The 27,369-nt window shown below is 35.3% G+C and overlaps 1 protein-coding gene across 1 annotated transcript in view; it reads right to left on the bottom strand.

The window, feature by feature from the left end:
• RYR2 (ryanodine receptor 2) overlaps nucleotides 1-27,369 on the bottom strand; it is a gene marked incomplete at both ends in the record, with an annotated part of 408,872 nt that overhangs the window by 141,477 nt on the left and 240,026 nt on the right. The window contains 5 exons of the mRNA XM_084285045.1: nucleotides 1,795-1,969; nucleotides 3,977-4,185; nucleotides 10,988-11,135; nucleotides 21,503-21,662; nucleotides 25,852-25,935. Of these exons, the coding sequence (XP_084141171.1) occupies nucleotides 1,795-1,969; nucleotides 3,977-4,185; nucleotides 10,988-11,135; nucleotides 21,503-21,662; nucleotides 25,852-25,935 (776 nt within the window). The remainder of the gene's footprint in view (nucleotides 1-1,794; nucleotides 1,970-3,976; nucleotides 4,186-10,987; nucleotides 11,136-21,502; nucleotides 21,663-25,851; nucleotides 25,936-27,369) is intronic.

Genomic DNA, 27,369 nt, shown 5'->3' with positions numbered 1-27,369 from the left:
ATTTAACAGATGTCTAATACATATGACAAAATGCATACCTACAGAAGAGAAAAATTAAAACTTAATTTTCTTTATATTCAGAAATTTTAATTTCTGAACTAATGGTATATAAAGAAAATCTTTAATCTTTCCTAATCTTCAGTAAAGCATAGCAGTAGCCAGATTCGAGACAACACTAGATGCCTCCTAAACATAGCAGAGGTGCCTGTGAAGGAATTCCTCTAAGTTCTCAGAATGCCATTAACAGAAACAACCTATACTCAGTCACACACTGTTGCTATATGTTATCCTAATTAGCATGCTCCTGTCCTTGTATCAGTGCAAATTCTTAGGTTCTTTTTAAACACAGAAATCACCTAAGTCACCTTAGACCTCTCAGTCCAATCTGCGCCTTCTGTATTGAAACTCATGAGAGGAACAACAGAGAATACAGCCTTTGACTCTCTTCCCAGATCTGTCAAAAGTATTTTGCAATCTCATAACTTATGGCATCGTGGTAAACTAAAACCTGCTTTAGGACTTGGAAAGCTGAATCAAGAACACCAACAAACTGATACAAAACTCAATCTGCTGGTTCAGAATTTATGGGATCAGGTGTCATTTCTCCTTCAAGAGCTGTAGAAAAATTATAACTGGCTTAAACTTCCCACCATATTCTCTCACTAATTTGGCATAAATCTGATAGGGTTTCAGTACATGATCTGAATAACGTGTATCATATTGCTTAAGTCATGAATTCACATTCAAGGGCCTATAGACACCCATGCAACATATAGCCAAGAGTCTGATTGCAAAACCTTGTAGCAAATTTCACATCAAACACCCTTCTTCATCCTTACACCTAGCATGGCTCTTTTCCAAAAGCCTGATACTAATCAAATAGAGTAAAAGATAAGGCTTGGTCCTATGGGCCACCCAGAGAAACTAAAGATATCAGCAAAATCTGACAGTGCTGTTGGCTTTCTTAATATATTAGCAAAATTGACAAAAGAAGAAAAACCTTGGTTTTAGGGATTAGGTAAGCTAAATAACACATTGAGTGGCATATGTTCTTCTCTTGATTTTTATCTCCACCATGCTGTGAAAAATGTGACCATGTTCGTGAACGAGTACCCAGACTACCACTACTTATTGTTTGTTACTACACCAATTCATTTACAGCTTATGCAAATACACTGAATATGCCACAATAAATACTCATAGTATAAAATTAATTTACAAAATATTTGCAAAATGAGTGAAAAAAATCAATTTATTTTCAGAACCCCATAAGACTGCTGTTAAATATACTAACATCGCTTTTTAGTGTGTCTCAAAGAGCTATTACAGATCCACAACACACAGCAAGAACAGAAATTCTGCATTGAAAAAAAAAAAAAAAAAACTCCACTGAAATTCGTTTTAAAAAAATCTCATTAGGTTTTAAAGCAATTTTCTTTTCCATAGAGGGGCAATTCTCTGTGGCAATACAGAGAGAAACATGGAGATGCAAAATCAGGACTGTGTCTTCAATTAAAGAATGTGGATTCAACACTGCATCCTAGAAAGTTATCATAATTAATAATATTTTATGCTGGCTATGGCCACTAAACTCTAGTGGTTCTTGCCAGTTATGTTGATACTATTTCCTTTCTTCTTTTGAACATATACAGTCTAGCATACTTTAAACTACATCGAGAAAATTGCGCATTTACCATGTCAAGCTAAATAGCTAAATTTTCACTTCCTTTTTTACCTAGAAAGGAGAACTGGAACAAAAAGTATGTTAACAGCACAACATGTTACAGTACTTACCATCACCAACTTCAAAGTCCTTGAATGCAAGTTCTGAACCTGAGTCATCGAGAAGGATTTCACCATTTAAGGTGAACATCATAGTGTGTTCATTCATGTCAACCATACATCCAACAACATCTCCTGCTAGCCATGAGCGGCCAAAATGCTCATTACCCTGATGCCACCGCTGTGCCTATAAAGGAGTTCAAAGACTTTAAAAGAATAACAGTGACGATGTATGTGTTCATCTCCCTTTCAGTGGTAAAACTAATAATTAGCCCCCTCAATTAACACAGCACTAAAATTAAAACTTCCACAGCATATCATTCCAAAACAATGCCTGTGAATACTGCAAGTTAACTTTGAAAATGGAAATCCAACAATTAACTTCCTGCAAGCACTTCTCTCAAATATATTCTAAAACATTGCTACGTGAGCTGACAGGGCAAATTGCTATTTCAACTTTTTAGTAAGAAAGAACATGGCTTATTTTTATGCAGAAGCTGCATGAGAGACTTGTAATGAAAATAACATGCTATCAGTTACAATGTTAAATTGCTGTTTCACAAACTTTTTTTTTTTAACAATTGTTTTTGTTCAATCTAGTGGCCTATAAATTCGTTGCTTCCAAATAAACTTTATTGTTTCCTTAAACATAATTCTAAAACTCTTGCATACAAAATAAATTAAAATTCTGTCATAACAAATTTTGGAAGGAACAGAATTGTCTGTGGATGGGATGAACTGTATAAGCTTCTGAGAGATACGACAGTAGTTAAGGGCATGATTAATGATTTGTATGACTGACCAAGTCCAAGACTGCAGGGTTTTGGATGGGTAGCCTTAGCTGGGGTCTTGGATTGAAATTCAAATAAATGAACATCTATAAAGAATTATTACAAACATACATACAACAAAACAGTGTTAATAACAAATATGTTCCCAATTCATATATTCCATCACTGCTAGATTTTTATCCTCTTTATCCTTCTTCAAAATCCTACCAAACAAATGAGGCTTTCTGTGCATCCCAAAGGTCAAAAGCAAGCTTTTATAGAACTAACCAGAGAACCCACTAAAATATTATACAACAAAATAGCTTTGTGGATTGAGACCTAAAGGTCAAAGTTAAGATGCAGAAAGCAAACTACTACTCAGCTATTTTAGTGAAGACTCTGGTTGTCAATAGTTTACCTAATCCAATTAGGCATTTTATAAAACCAACTTTTCAGTTCTCTTTTTAAAGCATATACTTGAATATCACAAGTTGGAAAAAAAAAATAAAATAAAAATCCAATAACACGGATAAAATACAGCTAGAAACCTTGACCTGACCGGGAACAGGCAGGCCTACTGTTGGTTTCTGTCAAGTACTCTAATAGTAATAAAGGAAATTAATTCCAACATCAGACATAAGAAATGTACGGTAAAGGTTTTCATTAAGGCAAGAGTCACCAGTAGCCTTAACAGTAATTATATGGTTTGGATAGCAGTTTCACAGGCCTTCACAATGAAATAAAATGTTCCAATGAGTTATTCCATCTATTCTGATAAAAATTAGTAACATAAAAAATACTTGGATTTCCTATATATTCTTAACACTGATGCAATCTGTCAGCACTTAATGTAGAGTTGAATTTCAGCAAAAATTACTGTTTCTATCATAATTAATTCACTCTAAATTGTATGGATTTCCATGAAAAAACAGACATGCTCTTTCAAACTTTTACATTTCCATAAAAAACTTGTATCAACGTTTGCCTCAGACACTCACTGTTAATAATCTTAACCACATTTATTCTCTAATAGGCAATGCTCATATAGGGAAGAGTAGACCAAAGATTTAAAGGAATTATTAATATTTAATTACAGCTCTGCCAGTATTTACAATTTTGGTAAGTCATTTAGATGTTTAATGGTTTATATAAACTCTAACTGTGCTGTGAAGCTGTGAAAAAAATTGACAAAGAATAGAAAAGAGAAATGACAAGGTCTGCTAATGAATTCCTCAGGTGGCACTGATTTATAGCTTAGGCTTTTGTATTTTTCTCCCTATTCCACCTAGGGCCTCAAAGAGAGAGAAATAATTTCATAGAACACAGATGGAAGAAAAGAAAGTAATTAAGTTGAGGCAATGGCACACAGAATAAGATGCAAAATAAAGTTTCGCAATCACTCATATAATTACAGATAAACAAACCTTAAAGCCATCAAAAACAAAAGCTTCATCATCTGAGCCAAGTTCCTGATCTGGCAAGCAACCCGGCCTTGTCCAGCCAACTCTCATGTCTCCTGCTGTAACTGCCTCAAACTCGAAGTACCACTTCCCAGCCTTCACTGCATAAGTCTTCTCTGTGCGGAAGATCCTAAATTTTTCCATTATCCCATTGCATACATCCAATCTTGTTGCTGTGAGGTTTAAAAAATGAACAGGTAAAGAAAAAATAAAAGTAGCATCAAGTACTGTATTCAACTACTGATAAAATCAAGCAGTGAAAACAACAGACAAATACACAGCACAATCTTTAAAGCACACTGAAAAATATTAGGAAGTAATGGAATTGGAATTCTGAAGAATAGATGACCTATTATCACATCAGTAAAGCAATCAAACAGTTAACCCAAATATAAAGCATGAGAGAATATAAGGCATTAATTCACAAGGCTTAAAAGATTACCTTCCCTTTTTTTTGAAATACGGCATATAGATTTTTGCATTGTATTCCTGAGGCAAGTTAAGATGGATTGTATAACAAAACGTTTTAACAGTGAAACTATGAAAGTTTGCTGCTTGCCAGGTGCTAACATTTGCATGTTATGGAGATGATATCAAGGCTCATCTGGCCCTCCAAGTACAAACCCCTGTTACTCTTCCATGCAGATACAAGTGAAAAAGCCAGGAATGATCTGGGACTTTGCAAGCACTGACTCTAGGGAAAGTGGTCAAGGGCTCAAGTAGTGCCCTCCTTGATCCAATCAGTGAGGGAGAAAAGAACCTAAAGAAAACAGGTCCCGAGGGTTAACAACGCATTGCACAGCTGGTGTTGACAGCAAGGTTTTAGTTTATACAACAGTAAGACCCTCTTTGAGGGTTAAACATGACTTAGAAGAGATAGGATCCATGAGACTAAACCAGGCAAATATATCTATGCCAACAACAGGCCGACCTTGCTGGGAGAGCTTTAAACTAGAAATGACAAGGAAGGACATGATTCCTTAGAAAACATCCAAGTAAGCTGAGGATAAGGGTGGCAAGCCAAGGGCACAGAGTGACAAGAACAGAAGGGACGCAGCAGTCAAGAAAACAGAGCTGAACTGGAACCCATTTGTGTGCAAGCATACAAAGGAGAAAGTGCCTGCAGAACAGCTTGATGGGGCTCCTCTGCCTCTTCTGGGGAAGCAGCATGCTTGGGTACCTCTCAAATGACTACACTGATGCATGCAGCATGTTCAATTAAAAATGGGTGCAGTTACAGGGCACTTTATGATGCATATGATGCATAGGCTACTATGGTCTACAGGGGTACTGGAGCCAGTGCTGTTTTCCGTTTTCATTACTGACCTGGATGATGGAACAGAGTACACCCACAGTAAGTTCAGAGATGACACAAAACTAGAAAGAGTAGTTGACAGTTGTGCTGTCATTCAGAGGAACCTGGACAGGCTGGAGAACTGGGCTGAAAGGAATCTCACAAAGTTCATCAACGGGAAAAAGTCTGGTACCTGGGGAGGAGTGACCCCCAGAAGCACTTCACACCAGGGCTGACCAACTGGAAAGCAAGTTTCACACAGAATCACACACAGAATTGTCTAGGTTGGAAGAGACCTCGAGATCATTGAGTCCAACCTCTGACCTAACACTAACAAGTCCGCCACTAAACCATATCGCTAAGTTCAACATCTAAACATCTTTTAAAGACCTCCAGGGATGGTGACTCAACCACTTCCCTGGGCAGCCCATTCCAATGCCTAACAACCCTCTCAGTAAAGAAGTTCTTCCTAAAAACCAACCTAAAACACCCCTGGCGCAATGTTAGTCCATTCCTCCTTGACCTGTCACCAGGCACGTGGGAGAACAGACCAACCCCCACCTCACTACAGCCTCCTTTAGCGTACTTATAAAGAGCGATAAGGTTGCCCCTGAGCCTCCTCTTCTCCAGGCTGAACAAACCCAGCTCCCTCAGCCGCTCTTCGTAAGACTTGTAAGTTTGCAGAGAAGGACAAGTTGAATATGAGCCAGCATATACCCTTATGGCAAAGAAGGCCAGCAGCATCCTAGGCTCATCAGGAAGAGCTTTGCCAGCAGGTTGAAGGTGATTCCTCCTCTCTGTTTGGGACCATTGAGTCCACATCTGGAGTGCTAGGTCCAGTTCTGGGCTCCCCAGTACAAGAAACATACAGACTTACTGGAACAAGTACAGCACAAAACCATGGCTGCAGCATCCTTCATGAGCAGAGGGTAAGAGGGAGCTGCGACTACTCAGCCCAGAGAATAAAATGCTCAGAGCTATCTTATCAGTATGTACAAATAACTGATGGGAGGGAATGAAGTAGAGACAGCCAGACACAAAGAAGAAGAGGGAGGCAATAGGCACAAAATAAAACACATGAGATTCCATCTGAACACAAGAAAACACTTTTTACTGTGAGGATGGTCCAACACTGGAACAGGTTTCCAGAAAGGCTGTGGATTCACAGTCCTTGGATATATTCAACACTCATCTGGCCATGGTACTGGGTAACCTACTTTAGCTGACCGTGCTTGAGCAGTGAGAGGGGCATCTCAAGAGCTCCCTTCCAACCTCAACAGTTCCATGATTCTGTGAATTGGGCTCCCAGTTATTTAGATTAAAAAAAAAAAAAAAAAAAAGACTAAATTCATCCTCCAATCACTTCCAGTCACTATAAAAGTCAGGTGTTTGTCTTTGAGTTGAGATTCCTAAACTATGAGATATCTTTGTTCAACAACAAAAACAACCATGACAAAATAGCCCAAAATAATCTCAAAATAATCTTACTCCTGCTTCAGGAAAAGTGTATTAACTTCTGTCAAGATAAAAGGCAGCAAATCTTGAAAGAATAAAGGTGCCTTAAAGAAGAGCATAAAGAGCATAAAGGTAGTGTTAAAGGCAATGTCTGTAGATAACTGTTCAAGAACAAATCGAAACAAAACAACTGAATAAAACAGTATTTCAAAAATATTATTAGCTAATGAAATGAGAAAAAACAACATGCCAAATACAAATTGTTTTGACTGTTCTCCTTTACTCTCTCTCAAACTGTTGAAGAGAAAGTCAAATGAGACTAGACTTCATAGAGTGCTTTAAGAACTGCCACAGCAGCTTCGAAGTTCAAGAAAATGAGCTTTTTCACTTCTCTTGTCATCCAGTGCAACAGAGTGTAAAATAAATTAACTGCTGTGTTAAAACAAAAGCTTTCTCAGCCACTGATTAATTTTGTTAATTATCTGTAGCACGATCACATGCTTATCATTGCTTACTATGTTTCATTTCAAAATTATCTTAACTGTAAGTGCAAGTGATTTGTAACAAGCTAGTTTAAGAGAGTTTAAGTTAACATTCACACATTGTCAGGTAATTATGAGTAATATATTTTCTCAAAGACCAGTACGGCTTCACTAAGAGATTCAAAGAAGGCTGGAGTTAAACTTTAACACATTAAATTTATTTCTTCTTAAAAGTTATCACTTATTCTCTTAAATGATGAAGGAGCAATGGCATAAAAATATTACTAAATTAGTATGGTTTATATAAAACACTTTATCAAAGTATTTTTGTAGATAAAACTGAGTTGCTATTGGGCTTCTTCAGTGGAAGAGGACTAAAAGAAACCTCAAGAGAAAGCCTGAGACAACATAAACATGTTGTTCCCTGTGCTCCATAACAGCAGTAGAGAAGTGATTAGCTTGTGCTTCACATTTCTGCTTTATAACTTTTGTGGAAATTATGAACGAAGATTTTTTTATAATTATCATTTTATTTTATTTTTAAGTGCTTAAGCTTTTTTAAGGGGAGAAAAGCTATGCTGAGACACGCACTGCTTTCAGGCATAAAAATACTTCCATCTTTTCCCTTTTTCTTGACAACTAACAATGAAGTTTTGGACTTGGATCTCTACTCTCTGATCCAACTTTCCATCTACCTAGCCCAATGTTCTTGTCAGTATTCCTGTTCTTTTGCTACCACTTGCACTATTTTACTGTGTCATCCCACCATCTTCTGGATCAATCTCTTCTGATACAAATCTACTTTTGTTTCTGTCATTCACAAAAGCACAAATCTTAGATTCGTCTGTCTCCAAATCTCCTTTTTTTCCGCTCTCAGTGCACTGAACATACTGGGTTAATATTGATTTATACACAGCTATGTGGCATCCATCTACTTCTACCCATGGAAGATGTTCTCAAATATTGCCAAACAGCATTTACCCATTAATATTTCTTGAACTACTCACGGTCCTACATGGTGCCTCAGAGATGGCCATTCCTAGCATTCTTTTATACATTTTTTATCCTATCTTGTTTCTGGTTTTCCTTCAATATTGTTGGCTAACAAAGTCTTCCAAGACTTTACTATCAATTCAAACCATAAGGTAGCCTGAAATAACAAAAATTGCATTTAAAAAAAAAAAAAAAATATATATATATATATAAAGAAATAATGCTTAGTTGATCTTTCTTCCCTAAGTTCTCTGAACTACTCTATTCTCTAGTATTTTACACAGTTTTCTCTCCATTAATCAGATCACACAACTAAGTATCAATCTGACCCTCTCTCTCAGATTAGGAAAAAGAATGCCTAAAGCACTTCGGATCTTTTCCTACAAATTTGCAAAGTATCAAAGCCTGCTCAGCCTTTGAAAATTCAGTATTACAGTCTTACCACTGCAATTCCTCCTCTTTCTGAATTTCTAATCAGCTCAAATTTTCTTATAAACTCAAACATGTCTGCACCTGCCTGCCCATTAGATTGTGTTAAGAATCTCTCCCTTTTCTGTTTTCTCATCGATAAAACAAGTCAGTATTTCTAACCTTATCTTGAGTAGCCTATAAAATCATGTCCCTCAGAAATTACTATCACACCTCATACCCCAAATGTTTGGCCTTTCTGGACTCAAGCTCAATAAATCTCCTGTAAGCAACTCTGAACTCTCTGCCACATAATCCTTTCATCAGTAGCATTTTCTCTTTAATGGTCTACACAATTAAAGCCTTAAAACCACTGTTCAAGATCCTCAGTACCTCTTCTACACAGGAGACTGACCACCACAAAGCATGGGAAGTGAGACTACATTGTCTTTTTAGATTCTAAGTAAACTAAGGCTTTCTAGATTCTAAGCAATCCCTAAGCTACAGCTGCTGTGAGAAACTAATAGCACTTACAGCAAATAATTAAAAAAATGCTGCTATACAGTTCTGTAAATCAATGTTAAAAATACAAGTCATCAATGGAGATGCAGAACACCACTAGATGGCTCTATATCATTTAATAACGGTATGGATTTTGGCTAATGAAAGGGAATATGTGTGATATGATTTACGCATCTCAGAAACTGTAGATGTTCGTGAACTGTTAAACTTAAAATACGTATAAACTACAAAATACGTATAAAACCTGTGGTTGAATGCAATTCTAGTCTTTGTTAGTGGAAGACTAGTTCGTGGGACACTTCTTTAAGTACTTTACTCTGGAAAATTTGCAACAGGATTGATGACTCTTTTCAGATGCAAAGATTGCACGTGTTCTTTTAATTTAATTAGTAACTCCATGCACAGAGCTAGCTCAAAGATGCTCTGCATCTTAAGAAAAAATAAATAAATTGATTTTTCTAGCCATTCATTCCTAAGGAAAGACAGGTACATTTGGTTCTCAGAGCTGTAAATGTTGAAAGGGAATTAATATTGTTCAATGGGATCTGGAGAAGATGGTAGAAAAAGAATCTCTCTCCCTACCACCAGACAGCTCTTTTATCTTCATAGGAGTCAAACACCTCCTGCACCAGCCAACTCACCTTCTCAGAACCATGCAGAAGTCATACTCTCTCTATGCAGTACCTCTTTCCCACAGTAGGAGGGGAGTGGGAAAAATTAAATTAATCAGTCTTAAACCCTACAGACTAAACAAAAGCAGATTTAACAGAGACCATGGTGTTTTGCCACTAGCACAATCTACTCTACACAGCAACAGATTATTTTGCCTGTTCAGCAATCCATCCCTGTTACACATTCATGGTATCAGTTTAAAAATGTAGCCACTCATAAAAACTGAATCAAACTATAGATGCTGAAAACACTGCCCTACATATCAATAAAATATTCAGACTAGCAATGGTGCAATTGCAATCAAAACATTGCTAGGAAATGAGTTGAAGTTTAATTACAGTCTACTGAACTTTGAACACCTAAGAAAATAACAGAGGCTTAAATGCTCTAACAGATTGTTTAATTCGACAGTTTTTCAGTTTGAAAACAGAGAGATTTGGTTTATATGCATGTCTTTGAAAATGTCATCTTTTAGTTTTATGTATTTAAATAGAGGATTGTATGCTAACTGCAGAATCTTTCTTTAACTATTTGAAGTTAAAACTGCAAGAACATAAAATTCATTTCTACTGAGCTTACCTATATTTTTTCTTAGCAATTTTGCTATTCTGTTGTGAAATAACAATGATAGTACTAATCAAAATATTTTAATTTAAACATGATTTTGGATTGGGGCACTTCAAATATTTGTGCATATATTTAAAATGCAAGGATACATTTTATTCCCTGGTATAAGACCAAGATGATATATATGTCTTCTTGATTTTTCGTATTTTAGGGTTATGTCTTGTAGCATTCACAATCCTGATTTAAATTATTGAAATTATTTATTCACCTTAAATGTCAAAAACAAGGAAAAAGTAGTGGAAAAAAAAAGTGTATGAATTACAAAAATTGTAATTACAAAAATGTGACACAAAATGAAACGTTTTAAAATTTTTTCATTCATTTGAGGCTACTGGAGGAGAAAAGGAAACCATAAGGAATGTAAAGTCAAAGGGTTATATAACAACATAACACATATAAAAGGGCCTATTAGTTTTGAAGGTACTCTAACTGTTTAGGTTGTTTTACTGGACCAACAAATCAAGCAGTGAAGTGGAACAGTCTTTTAATTTCGAAAGAGAGCAAGACAACAAAATTGTTTACCATGATCTTGGTCAGGAGCTTCCAGGTTGTAACCATAGCCTAAAAGGGTACGAACTGCTTCACGAAGGCTGTCTTTGTTTGACTTCTTTGTCCGATCATCCAAAAGAGCATAAGGTACAAGGCGAGGATTTCGTCGATTTTTCACATCCTGTAAAAGTATGAAGAATTGAATTCCGTTTCAGAAGCCATACTTTCTCTTAAAGATAAATTGTGCTGTAGCAATAGTATAAGATTTACTACTTATACCAACTGAAATCATGGAATCATAAACACAGCAAGGATTCTAAAAAGTTGATGTGGCCTAGAAACTAGTAACAGTGATTTACTTAAAAAAAAACAACAACAAAAAAAAAAACGTAATACACGAATAAAGGAATCTGCATAGCTTATGCCCACGTTTCTATCAAATAATTTGCTGAAATTTGATTAAAAATCAATTACTATTATTATTATTAATCAAAACAAACAACAAGAACACAGACAAACGTGAAGAGTTTGACTGAAAAGTCAAAGGGATGGTCTTTTGTTCACTCTTTATGAAGCAGCTACCACAGGAAGCTAGTGTATAACTAAAGCACAAAGATAACATTGTAGCACAAGTATATAGGTTGGGGTTTTTTGGTTATAGAACTAAACAAGATATAAACAACAACAAACAAGATATAAACAACAACAAAAAGGTCAACAAGATATAAACAAAATGAAAAAGAACAATACACTGCCAATAAAAATATCAATAAACATACTTAATACCAATTAATAAATGATAAAACAGATCATAAATCTATGCCTTTCTATATAAAATACTTTAAAAGTTATTTTTTCCAAAATAAAGGTTCTTGTAAGGATATAACTAATGTGATTATGTGCTGCAGAATTTTTGTAATAGGAAATTAATGTAACCTCACCCACTGAAATTAACACCTTGGTATGCATTGAACTTTGCATTTTAGGTTTATTAATGTAAAATTTATTAGATTTTACTCTAGTCCAAAATTTTCTTATTTGAAAGCATTGTTTAACTGGATTACTTACATGACTTACAAAATTTTAGTAACTAATTGAATTGTTTACTTGTCTACATTTTCTTCTTTTGTCCTGAGAGAAACCATGCAAATAACTCTCCATGTTATTCCTAATATCTCTATTTTTTTTTAATTATTTTTAAAAATTAGACATATCAAAAACTATTGTTGTTTGGATACAAATTCCAAAGATAGAGGCATTTTGTGTTTAAATTATTAAGAAGTGCAAAAATAGCTTCTATTACTTTAGAAAACAGCAAATATTTTAGAAAAGTATCTTGCTTTTTTTTTTTTTTCATAGCATTGCAGTTCCACTGTTAAGAATGTATGTAGTTTTTACTCTATATGTTTTTGCAGTCAGAAAAGAAATGGCATACCCATTCTGACAAATTGCTGCAGGCACTTTTAATGCAGGGCTATCTGCCTTTGGGCTCATCACAATGAGCAAACACTAAAGTGCAGTTATTAACCAGTGCTTTGTGAAATCTGGTCCTATCAATAAATTTCCTTCTAAAAAAAATAAACTTTACTGGACAGGCATTACCTGTGAGCTAGAATGGCTAACAAAAATATAAAAATAACACATTGCTGGTGACACTAAGTACTATACCATATCAGCTCTAGTTATATTCAGTGGGATGGCCAATGTCAGGGTAAACACAGAAATCATTTGAGGGGCTCTCTTTCCATACTTATTCAAAACACTTTTGAACTGACATTCCCTTTTTTCAATAGAAAAAAGGGAATAGTTGATTCAGTAGATCTGGAAAAAGGCTGCTACTGAAATGGACCAAAAATGTACTGAAAAAACTGTTACAAGGAATTATTACTTCTTTGATAAAAAGTGAAAAAAGTAAAATTATGTGAAAATATTCACATTAACACCAGAGATGAAACACCATGGTTTAAAATTATTTGTCTTCTAAAAGGCATAAAAGGAGAAATATTTTCCTCTGAAATGCTGCTTGTCCAAAAGGACGTGATGAAACATTTTCTTTAAAAAATGAATCAGAAATAACTGGAATAACAGTTAACTTCTTATAAGAAGTGTAACTTCTCATCCATAATATTAATTACAGTTAGGCTAATGAACTGGTAATTGCATTAACGTACATTAATATATGGGCAATCAGCAGGTAACAATATATGATAATATCTAGAATATGAATTCCTTTAGAAATGCATAAGCACACAGTTACAGTATAAAAAAAAAAAAGGCATAAAAAATATAAAACAAACTCAGATTTATAGATTACTTAGGTCTAAGTTTATGTAACATTGTGACCTTATTTGCTAATTCACAACTGTGGCTACTTCTTGAAGTATGAATAAGAGTAGGGATTTTTCTTTTAATAGTTTTGTTCTTTATTTCCTGTTATTTGTCTATCTAAATTTTGAATGTTATACTTATTGCTGACTTAAGAACTGTTATTGCTATACTCATCATAAGATTTGGTACTTATAATCTTCCAAACCTCTGCGGTTTAAGCGTAGGAAATCAAAAGAATGTTCCTATACAGAAACCAAGTTTTGCACAGCCACAGTCAAGTCAGTTAGAGAGCTGATTAGCTAAGAGTGGTAATTTTTATTAACTATATTCGCAATTTGTACATAGACTTAATTATTTTTATTCACTACAGAAAAGTTACTGTTTTGAAATGTACTGTGGACTTTTAAGAGATGGAAAACAGCTTGATTTTCTTTATATATTTTTTTTCTCTCCAGAATTTACCAGGTTTGACAGTCTAATGCTTCATCAGAAGACTGTTTTGTATAGTGTTTGTCTGGTAAAGTACTTGTTCACTAAGTCATATGAAATAAAATAAATAAAAAACAACAGAAACCCTTAAGCTTGCTGACAAAATTCTGTTTCAAATGGTTTGAACTGAGTAACACACATGAAGTTTATATAATTGTTTGGTTTTGAATTCAGAACCTATAGTATCACAGTAAAAGAAAATAAAGAAAGAAGCCTAGATATTTTATTACACAACTTTGTTTCTATTGAGTACAACACAAACACCACATACGGTTCTTTACAATTGAATTTGGAGTAAAGTAAAAGAAAGCATTGTAGCCAGGAGAAGTCAGTATTACAATATACAATGTATACAACAGATTTAGTTGTATTACAGAAAATAGAATGGTTTGGATTGGAAGGGACCATTAAAGACCATCTGGTCCATCCCTCACCTCCCCCCCCCCCCACATTAATTACAATTATTGTATTTACAGTAATTGGATTACCACACGTGTAGTTATTTGTAGAGTACATGTGAAATACGTAGTATTAAGTCAACATTGACACCAAGCAAATATAATTCTTAATAGTTGAAAAAAGAACTACAGAAAAATATACCCAAACACACACCAACATTTATCAAGGAACCTTTTAATTACAAGTAATGAATGCTACTACAGAATAATTCACAGAGGAAATACAACGGGGACTATAGAACTGTATTCATTCATTCAGTGAATATGAGTATGTGATACGTAGATAATTCATTTAGTACAAACTGCAGCTTTCATAGACAGATGTCATGGAAGAGTAAGATAGAAAGAGGAATGTCCATAACGTCTACAGCAGCAGAGAATACCAGTCAAACTGTAAGCAACTCTAACAGAATAATCTGTTAAAAGTGTGCATAACAATGTTGTATTCTTCAGAAGTAATTCAGTAAGAACAACAACCAAAAAAAAGCCTTATATAAACCTCTGAAAAACATCTGAAATGATAAAGAACAATATAGTTTTCAGAGCTATAAAAGTGATACTGCAAACCTATGTAGTCCTGGGCCTTCCCAAAGCTCTGAGAAGTTCAGGATCACCAGACTACCAGACTAAAAGGAACAAAAAACCACACATAAACACATACACACACACACACACAAAAAAAAAAAAAAAATATATATATATATATATAAAATAGTGCCTATCAAAGAGAAAGATAGGAAAACACTGAAAAATTAAAACATGGATTAGGAAGAGTGCACGATTGATTATAATAATTTAATGGCATTGTAAGTTTTGTGATCTAAAGTATTAGAGCTGTACAGATACATATTCTATGATTCTATGTAGTACCAAAATGACTTTGTTCTCTTAACCAAAGCTGTTAAATGACAAGCATAAAGCCAATGTATTTCACCACATATTCAAGTGAGACAGATGTGCTGATGTTTTCCAAGCTTCATTTGCACCATTATAAACCCCCATTTCACAACTGTGAAAGGATTCTGTTTGCTGCTACGTCTGTGGATCTTGCACATCCACAAGGATTTTTGAGCAACTGCCACTATAAATGCTACTGGTTAATTTGCCAGCAGTGCTGTCAGAAACTCGGCTCAGTGAGCCAATGTGTGAGGCATATACACTGAGCTGGATCATTTACGTATACCATAAATTTCTCATCTGGTTATCCAGAGGCTTAACTTTTCTGTGTTTACCATACCTTTAACCATAAATCATCAATATAAAAAATTATTTCATAAGGTAAAAATAATTCTGAATTCATATTTAGTAGAAAGTCATTTCAAGCTCCTAGAGTCATTAGAAGTGGAAAGCACACTACAGTCCTAACAAAGTTAAATTCTTGGCAATGTTAAAAAACATATACTAAATGTAACCACCCATAGCAGAACTTGTGTTCCTAAACTGGCTTTCTAGCAGTTCGGTTCCATACTCAGAAGTACGTGTATGCTTAGAAGTATGCATACAGGTTCTACCATCTTCACTGAGGATTGTACACAAACAGAACGTCTGGCAGAATGTGCTCTTACTGTAAATGGAAGGAATTAACATATCAATATAAAAAATGTAAAATGGAAAAGTGATGTAACAACACTATTTTTTTTTTTTTACAAGGACAAGATGCATCTTTCTATATACTTAATGACAAAATAATTGACAAGCTTTAAACTTGTCATTTTTTCCATACATCCGTATTTCCTCTGTCAGAACAGTGCCTCTCTTCATTGCAGCAGAAGACAGTCTGGGAAGACCAACTCCTAATCAAATAGTGATTATTATGCTACAAAATCTTAAAATCTTCAAATTCTACAAAATCTTAACATGTAAGAATCTGGCTTTAAAAAACCTAACTGTCTTTCTCATTGAATTTTGAGCCAAACTGAAAATGGACATGATATTTGCTTCACAGCCCTAACTATCCCAGGTCAGGAACAATCTTTTTTAAGTTGCTCTTCACACAGTAGGAAGAACTCTTTAGGTTTCTAATTTTTACAACCAATTATTAAAGCTGTTTTTTTGTTTGTTTGTTTGCTTTTCCCTCAATTGTTAGATTCTTCAGCCACAATACAACATCCTTTTGCTGTTGAAGCAAAAGTAAAACATCCTTTGACAAGCTACCTGCATAAGTAAAAATACATACAACCAAAATCTAAAAGTCAGAATCTTTGGATGTGACTCCCACAATCAGTATGGGGACTTAAAAGTCATATATTCAGTAAGTGGAAGAGGACAGCTTGAAATTCTTTTAATATGCTTTGTGATCTCTGAGCTTGTCTCTTTTCTTTCTGTAAAACAGAAAGAAAAGCCAAGCTGCTCCTGTATAAATAATACCACAGACTTATGTGCAATATATGCCAATTAGAACCAACACTGTATGCTAACACGTGAGTTCTGAACATTTTCCACTCTATTGTGAAGCTTTAGTCATGAATGCATCCTTTTATACTTCAATGCTATTTTGCAATTAGCTTGTTATGGAAAAAGCCCTTTCAAAAAAACAAGTTTGGTAACTCAGAGAATTATGATAGCACATTATGTCAAAATCTATACATGTAGAATACTTTTAAAAGCCCTCTCTCATAGCAGAAATGTGACTTTAACTGACTTACACCAAGGATATATTGCTCCTTTGTCTATATCTATTAGTCTTATCTGTCTTCAATCATTTATCAGTTCCCCAGTTCAGAGAGGACGAACTAGTAGGCAACCATTTTCTCCCTTAAAGGGACACTGTCAAGTACTTTTCATACTGATTTTGTGCTTGTTTTTCCACTTACCCTTGATATTTGATATGTTCTTGTAAGTATAAATTTGTATTTTCCTACCTGTTTTGTTCCTTCTGCTCCTTTCATGGAGCAACAAGCTACTCTGTCCTACTGAAAAATACTTACTTGTTTGTGATCAGTGTCATCACAGCTGTCAACACAGTTCTGGGAACAGGATTTATTAGTTAACTTGTGCTCCCTCTGCTGGCTGGCTGGTTGGCTCTGCAGCAGCTGAACAAAAATACTGTGTATAGTCACACACAAACAGCAGCGATCACTTGTAAAGAAAAAAATCCTGACAAGCAGTGGTGGATTTAGAGGAAGAAAAAGTGTGGAACATGGAAGGCATTTTCCCAACAGATTATAACAAGAAAAAAAAAAAAAAAAAAAAAAAGGTTATACATGAACTACTTGACAGTATCCCTTTAATTTTTCATATTTTATAATCCCAAAACCATGAAGCATTCATAATGGAATAGAACTTCTAGATCATCTAATCCATCCTACAGCAATGGTATGATTGCTGTTTATAATGTATTTCCCAGTCGTTACTTCATCTACTTTCAAACCTCTGTAAATTTCTTTCCCTTAGGAAACTATTTCACAGCTCTGTATGATCTGTTTAGAGTATTACACAGCAGAGCACCATGTCACTTTATTACAGTACTGTAACATGTCACAGTAATTTGATGGAATGAAAAAATGTAGCCCATGAAACAAATCCATTGTTGGAGACAAGCAAAAGCACACAGCAGCATGGACAACAGCTAGCAGCTTGCCATATGGTAAGTATGCCAATTGAATGAGAAGCATCTTTGCACTGCACCCAGAAAGGGGCAGCTTGCTCTTCTGCTCTCCTCTTTCAACTCTTAATGAATAGTATTTGTTATCTGAACATTGTATGCACTTTTGGAATTCAGTTGTCTGTCATTTCTACAGAAGAAAATAAAATTCCTTATTTTGAAAAGAGAAAAAGAATTGAATTAAGAGCAAATCAACGTCAACACCCAAAGCGTGCCTTCCACAGGACAAGCTTTTAGTGGTAAAGTTTTCAAGGACATCACCCATCCACTAACCCATAAATGAGACTAATGTAATTTGTCTGCTTAACAGGGGGAGTAGAGAATACTGGTAATCTTGCCGATCTGCTTCCTGAAGTTCATGAACATTCCTGAGGTCTCAATGCTCTTTAACAACCTGAATATGTTGAAACCATAACTATGACACTGCTCACCCCACCACTGCATTACATTCTCAACAGCAGTGCACATTCAGCACAAAAAAGTCTTCAGTTGGAATGGATCAGACCCAACAAAATATTTGATTGTTTAAAGCAGAAGTATCCAAAACTACAAATTTGCAACCCCAGTTAAGAGGCTTTCCAACCAGGTGTATCCAGCTTCATAGCCATTTAAACTTTTTATTTTTAAATTCTCTAGGCTCTTCTTTGCATGCCTATAATTGTCTTTGTCTTGGTAGGGAAGAACTATTCAATATTGATCATATACCTAAGCCCAGTCAAGATTCAGAGAAGGATTTCCTCTAAGCCTCTTTCAGAGGATGACCTGGTAGACAAAACCAGAACCTGATTCATGCTGTCTTCTTTAAGCATCTCACAAAACCGAAAAAAAAAAAGGGCTTATAATCTTAATTTAGTATTTATTAGGTCCAAGTGATAGTGATACAAGATACTCTCTGTACAACAATCAGTCCCTGGCCATCAAAAGGATTTAGATACCTGCACAGTTCAGTAATTACAAGCCTAAAGTGTTCAAAATTATACCTCTATCTTTCACAAATTTTCTCAACAACAGACAATTTGTAGTATCCAAGAGCAGATTTCATTTGCATGTTGAGCTCTGTCATCCAGTGAGCAGTGCAAGGAGTCTAGGAAAGGCCCAAGTTCCAGTCTAGCCTCCAAGACAGTAATTTAAGTCAGAGGATAAAACACAGACAGCTGACTAGTGAGTAGATAAAGTCCTCCTCTTTCTCTCTGCTCTCTTCCAGTGAGCCTCCACAATGGCACAGCATTTTTGGATTCCAATGGTAAAGTCAGTCTTACCTATGTACAGCACTAACAACTTAAGAAAGACTTCATGATTCTTCTGAAATTTAGTTGCAGTGTTTGATTTCAGGTGTTTACATGCCTTAGTGCATTTGTCTAATGGTTTATTTTTTTTTTTTTAAACCAAAGCTGTAGCCTGGGAGCAGCTCTGCTATCTTTCAGGGACTATAATAAAACTCATAATTATTTATTATCACATGAAGGCTCTTCAAAAGCAGAATTTTCTACATCAACAGACACATCAAAACATATATACAGACTGTATAAATAACTTGTGTAAATGTAAAGGAGAAATCTTTTTTTCTCCATCACCCACTCCTGTTACATTCTTTTGTTTATTGTTACCAACCTAATAACACTTAAGAAATCTTTTAGCTACCTTTTTCACATTATATCACACTAATTCAGAAAACATGCAATTTAACTGAAAATTCACTCCAACAAATACAGCAAAATTATTTGTGCTTTTTCAAAGATGCACACATACACTGAGTAGGTTAAACTAGACTTAAGATCTAAGAAACCTTATTTACTACATATGTGGATTTAAATTTTCCCAATGCTACTTAGAAATGTAGCAAACAGATGCATTTGATCCCAGTAATTTCTTAACTTCATCTTAATAAATCAAATCTGTTACTAAAATAAATTTAACTTTTGTTAGTGGTTCTACCAAAGCTGTAAAAATTTTCCTTTATTCATTTCAAATTCTCTGATTGGCAAGGCCCTGTATTGAAAATGTTTGGCTTCTGGGAGGAAAAAAAAAAATACAGGAGGCGTAGTGTAAATTATTGAGTGCATTCTTTAATATATCAGAAATATTTCTTGGGAGAATCTTGAGACAGACAGACTCTCATTCTAGAGGCAAATTGTGCACTGCCTCCATAAACATAGGATTATAGCAGTGGGTTCAAAAATGAATTAATCTGCTCCCCCTAGCTGGCAACAGAGAAGAAAATCATCACTTCAAAACTTTTCCTGATTAATCAGAAATGTTAACAGCACTTCAAAGGGCCATCTTCTCTTATTTAAGGATGCAGTATTAGGGACAAATTTAGTCCTGTTGTAGGCAGAAAGTTGCACCAAGACTGTGTCTATATAGTAGGGTATATATGTGCCTTCAGTGTCTATATAGTAGGGGATACTATACATATTCCAGTCTGCAAACACAAGAATAGCTTCATAGTGTGCCTAGACCCAAATACAGAATGTAGATTTTTTAAACAGTTTACAAAGTACCTAAATGGTATCTTTATAGTAAGATACTTTAATGGACAATGCTTAAATGCTATATGGAATATAATTAGTTGCATAAATGTATTTTTGCCAGTATGTGATGAGTTGAAGCAAGTAACTTAAAATATATAAAATCATATTTCTTCTATGCAAGAGCTTTGCAAATAGAATGAGCTACAATCCTGTACAAAAACAAAACTTGAAACGTGCTGAACTGAAATACATAACTAGAACTTTTGTCAAAAATGAAAACACTCTTTGTAGGCAGGAAATAAAATGTACCTACAAAACAGTGTTTTTAATTTTTGAAAAAAAAAAATTAAAAAAAAATGCCCAGCGCAAATCCATGAAAACTCATATTTTCTCCCAGAGGGTGGATTTTCCTAAAATTTCACTGTGATATGCTACCACACACTTATTAACAAAAGATAGGTTTCCCTATATAAAATTCAAAGGTAATTACAAAAAGAATAGAAAATATGACTCCTAAGGGAAAAGTGATACATAGTGGCTGTTTTGAAAAACAACAAATTATTCATTGTAATTACTCTACTGTTTGACTTAAAAAAAAAAAAAAAAAAAAGAGTGAAAAAAAAGTCCATGAGTTTTGCTGCTAACAATCCACCATGCTTAATTTTTATTCCACTCCAACACATTCTGACACCTACCATATAGCTTTCCTAATCATTGAAACAAGATAACAAGTAGGACTGGAACTTGGAGACTGGCTTAACTATTCTCAGTTGCTTAATGCCTTTGCCAGAAATATGTTAGTAAAGTACTTGCTAGAGTTTACATTCTATTTTTGCTGTATCAACAAAAACATCCAATTTCTAGGATTGCCAACATTTAAATGATACCCCTACTGAAAGTCAGTGATTACATTTCCTAAAATACTAAAACATTATCTTCCTGTATGCAATTTTCTCATGCTGAGATACAGATAGCATAAAAGAATATACGACCAACTTTTTTCCCCCGCTTATAAAAGAAGACTTGTATTGCTAGAAGATCTAGCAAAAGGATTGCTTTAATTACATATTTTTGCTCTCTTGACTGACAGACATTCATTTGATGCTTATTCCTGCTTTTGTGTACCAATTATTCTCATTTAACTGTGAAATATCTCAATAAATAAGTGTTTTCTTAAGTGACTGAAGTTAGCACTTACCTGCTGGATACCATAGGTCCAGCCTTGCCTGATACGGTCCCTTGCCCACACATTGTGAGCATTCTCTGCTAGTTTATCCACCATAGCTTCTTGAGAGGGGGTCAGTTTGATAAAACTCAGATCCATGGGAGCAGGCTTATACCCACTCAACAACTGGTAGCTGCCAAAGAAACACAGAACTTGCAGTTACTTGTCAGTAAGAAAAATAAATAATAACAGGATCTGCAAAGGAAAGAAGTGACAAGTATGTAATAGTCTATAAAAATAATCTGTCTTATAGCATAAAGAATAATAACATACTGACATTTGATTTTTTTTCAAACTAATTGCATCTTGATCAGGTTAAGTAGCTGTAGTAATGAAAGCTATACCAAATGAGCTGAACTAAAATGTTTCCAAAGTATTTTAGTACTTTCACATATTTAAAGTAGTAGATTAAGATGTGATCTATCTAAATACTTATATGAACACTATTATAATTAACTCTGAGCACTTCACAATAATTATTAGAGTTTAACTACTTCCTACTGATGAAAGAAAATATTTTCTTCCTTTTACATATAGGAATGTGAGACTGAACAGGTTAAATTAATTACTCAAGATCACACATGAAATCTGTTTATTGTAAATTTTTCTTTATAATACCTCATCCCTTAGTTAACCTTTAAATTTTAGAAGCAAATGCTTAAAACTTAAGCATGACTTCTGAAAAGTTCCCTCGTTATTTTTAGCACTCCTAAGAATGAAGTGTATTTTGCATTTATGAAGTTTCTCCCACAGAATTAATGATAGTCATCTCCCACATTGCTTATGACCAAGCTTTCTTCAATAAAGACTGTAACACATATGGTAATTGGTGCAGTATATCAGGACTACAACACTAAGGTGCACCATTGGGATCCACCCACACAAAACAACTCTAGCACCAGTGTCTTCATAAGATAGAATGTAGGAGTCTTGCCTAGCATTTCTCTGTAAGAGGGAAGGGGATTTGATAGTTTTTCAATCTTTTGGAGTAGTATGCCAAGCATGTTAAAATAATAGTAACAGTACTATAATAATATTGGCAACAACAACGGAAAGTTCTTGGTCTGGTTAGCAGCTGAACTGTGCCCTCAATCAAATTAAAAATAAAAATAAAAATGATAATACAGATCTGGTTGCAAATCTTTGATTCTTTGCAAGCAGGTTATTATGATTGCAAAGTACAAAACAACTGAATAATCATTCCAGTCCAGCACTTAAAGGTATGTAGAAGCATAGTGTCTGCTGCTTTATGCGCATCTGGTGCATTGCCTTTTCAATCCAAAAGGGCTAATAAGGGGGGAGCCATAAACAAGAACATACAGAGACATAAACCTGCTAAGAGAGTCAATGATGACAAGAAGCCTGGCCAATCTCACTAACTGGCAAGGAGACGAGTGTGAGAGACTATTTTCAGTCAGAGTATCTTGCTAAGGGCATTGCCAAACTGGGAATATAAGGAAAGAAGGAGACAAACACAGAAACAGGAAACCTGACAACATCCAGAAGCAAACCTAGTCACTACTGCTAACTGATGGACTATCAAGGCACTGAAGGCAAAATGGGGCTTTGCAACTCATCAGGATGTAACTCTTATGGTCCGGGATGTTGCACAGTGTCGGTGGGACATGTACCAACTGCTCAGGAAATGTACACGGGAAGATAAAGCAGGAAGAACAATGCAGGGAGTAGACAGAAAGTGGGAGCAATGTGTGTTGGTGACGAGGTGCTGGCCAAGGGCTGCAGAGCTCCTCCGTGAGACAAGGCCATAGCTGCCCAGTGCCAAACACAGCCGGCTCCTATGGCCCCACAGCAGGTCACAACTGGGCCCAGCTACCACAGATGGGAGCCTAGGGAAAAGTGTAATTAAGAGCGGGTGTAACACTGAATGGCAGTGCATTCTTCCTTGTCACAATCCCCTGCATAACTGTTCTCCTGTGCTTAAAAAGGTAAAATAGCCATAGATATTTCTATGTAAGAGCAAGGTAAAAGGACCAGGTGTCTCAAAAGATGTTCATGTTTTTGTCTCAGAGGATATGTATACTTTATTTCAGGATGTAAACGGCTGTTCATGAAAGGTAAGTATCAATGGATCCTTAAAAACAAAAATATTCTGTGCGTACAAATTCATGTTCAAAAACTGTCAAGCTGCAGAAAGATGTTACCATTTGCAACAAGTAGCTACAGCCACAGCTCCTGTCTGGTCATCTGCTTGTCTCCACAAATCAGTAAAATGACTGGTCCTATCTTGCTCAGTATCTCTGGCGGTCTTACATTATAAATAGATTTAAAGAAGTAGGTAAAACAATCTGGAATAATTTTCAAGCTGAAAATTTAGCTGCTTTAATAGCACATTATCACTACCATACTGATCTGAAATGGATTTATAACAAGCTTTATGGCATCTTTGCTTGTACTATCACCTAAAGTTTAACAGAGAGTAGTAGAGGTATATTTTTTAATGATTTGAGTACATATTCTGCTCTCTTGATTAAAGATTTCCAGCAGTCTATGTGAGTTGTTTTACAGGAAAAAAAAGTTAACTTTTTTCTTTTAATTCTGACTTTTTTTTACATACTGTAGAAATACTAAGTATTCAGAATTTCAGAGAGATATTTGCAAAGTAAAGGTTATTTAAGTTTGGATTGTTCAATAACCTAATGTAAAGTTATACCTGGAAAAAACTTTGTAAGAAAAAGAGAATTTACATCAGCAAAAACTGTATTTGCAGTGCACTTTAAACTATTGTTCAAACTGGTCCAAAAAAAGTACCTTTGTGAAGTTATGCTGTATTAGAAACCACAAATTTCTGGCACAAACTTAAGTTAAAAATTTGCTTTTCCCCAATCTGTAACCCATGGGGCTGTGATGCCAAAATTCTGTTAGAGTGACACAAATACAAACTTGTTTTCTTAGAATTTTACAATATTATTTGTTATGACAGGATGGCAGAAAATAAAAAGGAGTTAAGAAAGACAAGAATATGCACAGTAGAGATGCAGAACTGCTTAGAAAGTAGAGCAGATGAGCTAATTGCATTCAAGTGATATCTATTGCTGTTATTTCTCATAACAGGATAAAGCTTCTGTGTCAGGCAGATGTAAGAACCATTAATACATTATCATGGGAAAGCTGACCAAGTGTTGGGATATGCATCTGTATCACCCACAGGAACAAACACAGGAAGTAAGATCTCTTCTCCCATCAAAACCTTAGATTCTTACACACTACCTCCTGTAACTCTTATGGATAAGGCTACTTAAACTGCAGAAGAACAATCCTTCTTCTCTTCTTCTCTCCAGGATTGTATCCCACACAAATCTCTCCAGGATTGTATCCCACACAAAAAAAAAAAAAAAAAGCCTTACAAATACACACACATCTTGAAATTGCTTTTTTTTTTTTTTTTTTTTATCCATTGTATATAAGGTATCAAAATTCTGACTTTGTATATATGGTTGGACCTCAGATACCCAAAGTTAAGAGTTTCATTAAGAGTTTCATTAAGAGTTTCAAAGTTAAGAGTTTCAGTGACATTAAGATAACTCAGCACTGGTGGTACTAGCACTTAGTAGCTCTTAATAATAAGCAAGGAACTTGAATTTCTAATTTAAATTTTGAAATAACAGAAAAATCAGAAGTTTTCTTCTGTGACCTTTACTGCTCTACGCTTATTCACTTTTTAATCTCTTTTATCCTAAGCTAGACAAGCTTAAAAAGCATATTGGGACATAGTGTTGTCATATGCTTATCACCAAGTGTAGTTCCATTGCTTTCAGCTATGTTAATGTTCGCAAATTTTTCATTCCCGAGGAAGAAGCCATGGCACATTGGCTGGACAATGAGAGCTTGTTTCAAAGCTGCAGAAGTGCAGGCTACTATACCAGTCCTAGCAATCTTCTTGCCAATCTTGATCACGCGGGAAGAAACGAGGCAGCTATACTACTTCTGTAGAGGTTGTCACTATATGGCCATTCTATGACTTTCAAAAGGGTTGAAAGTAGCATATAAAAATGTATGGATGAGTTTGTCATAAAAATCCCATGAAAAGTTGCTACAGTAGACTCTAAAAAAAAAACTTTGTAATGATGCATTGAAAGCCAGGCATTTCAATATATCACACAAAAACTTTGTCTACACATCAGATCACAATTATCTAAATGTAAAAGTGTAGATGAAGGTATGTGTAAATTTCTTAAAATTCATAGGCATGAATGTATAGTATAAGTATCAGTAAAACCAGCAATATAATATCAAATTATTATAACAACAGTTTGCTTAACTCATCCTACCTAACAAAAAGATGCATTTGAATTTCAACTTACTTCTTTGGAAGTTTCATTTTTTTCACTTTTTCTTCAGCATGTTCATCAGCAATTCCAACATGGCAGCCTAATGCCAGCAGGGTTCTGGAACACAGGAATCAGAGATAAAATTACTGCCAGTATTTCTATACTGAATTGTTCCTAGGTATATAAACAGCACCACACAACAAACAAATGAGACCTATGGGAATGACAACAGTGTAGAACAGAGAGATCAACACCACTTTTTTTTTGGTATATGTAATAAGCTTTATGGTGACATGAAGAAAATGCCACAAGATGTTCCTAAACAGTTTAGTAAAAATATGAGTGGACTACTTCAAAATGGAACTATCATATCATTTATTTCTTCTGTGTGGGGCATCAGCTGAAAGATTACCTGCAGTTGAAATATATTTTTCTGCTTCCTATACCTATTTCTATGGCTTATATACCCATTCATACTGCTGTATATCAAAACCTTTTTTCTGCTATGTCATGGTTCTTCTGTTGTGGTTTTGGATAGGATGAAGTTAACATTCTTTGTGAAGTCTTGTGTGATGCTGTGTTTTGGATTTTTGATGAAAATGGTGTTGATAGCACACCAATGTTTTTGTTTGTTGCAGAGCAGCGCTTACACAGAAACAAGGACTTTTCTGCTTCTCCTGCTGCCTTGCCAGAAGGGGGCCTGAGGGTGGGGGGTCAGCCAGGGCAGCTGACACAAACTGACCAAAGGGGTAATAAAGGCTTGGCAATAGAGGCTTCAGGAGAGGGCGAGGAGGTGGGGGATGGTTGGAGAGATGACATTTGTCTTTCCAAGAAACCATTAGGCATGATGAGTCCTGCTTTTCTGGAAGTGCCTTAACACCTTCCTGCCAATAGGAAGTAGCAAATGAATTCCTTGCTTTGCTTGTGCGTGCAGCTTTTGCTTTATCTAGTAAACTGTTTTTATCTCAACCCATGAATTCTCACAGTTTTACCTTCCCAATTCTCTCCCCACTCCAGCTAAGGAGAGTGAGTGAGTGACTGCATGGTACTTAGCTGCCTGCCAGGGCTAATCCACAACACTCCTAAACTGAAGAAAGGAGAAAAGGCAGGAAACATCACCTGTTACCTTTAAAATGTGCCTTCTTTAGGCTGTTACTCAGATTTTAATTGTATTTGGATTTTGTTAGGCTACACTACTAAAGAGAGGGCTGACAACAGAATACACTATAAGCATTAGACCAAAACAGCCATCACAATGCTCAGAATGGATGCTACACATCGATCCACTTTCAGACTAGAAACAGGGTGCTGTGGACCACAGGGCTTCTACCACAGAGCCACTGACCCAGGTAAGATATTCTAGCCTGACCCTGTAAGATAAGGCTTATTTCAGAAAACAGTTACTATATGACCTCAAAACAGGGTTGACAATATTAATTAGCTTTCTCATAACTTCAAACTCCCTCCTTTCCATACATTCATGTTATCCAGCAGTGTATTTCTTAAATCTCATTCATCTTGAGGATTTATATCAAGATCCATCTTGATCTG

Source organism: Netta rufina (assembly GCF_964035555.1).
Source record: "Netta rufina genome assembly, chromosome: 3".
Lineage (NCBI taxonomy): Eukaryota > Metazoa > Chordata > Aves > Anseriformes > Anatidae > Netta > Netta rufina.
The sequence above is the reverse complement of the archived record's forward strand: the minus strand, read 5'-3'. Positions and strand labels throughout refer to the sequence as shown.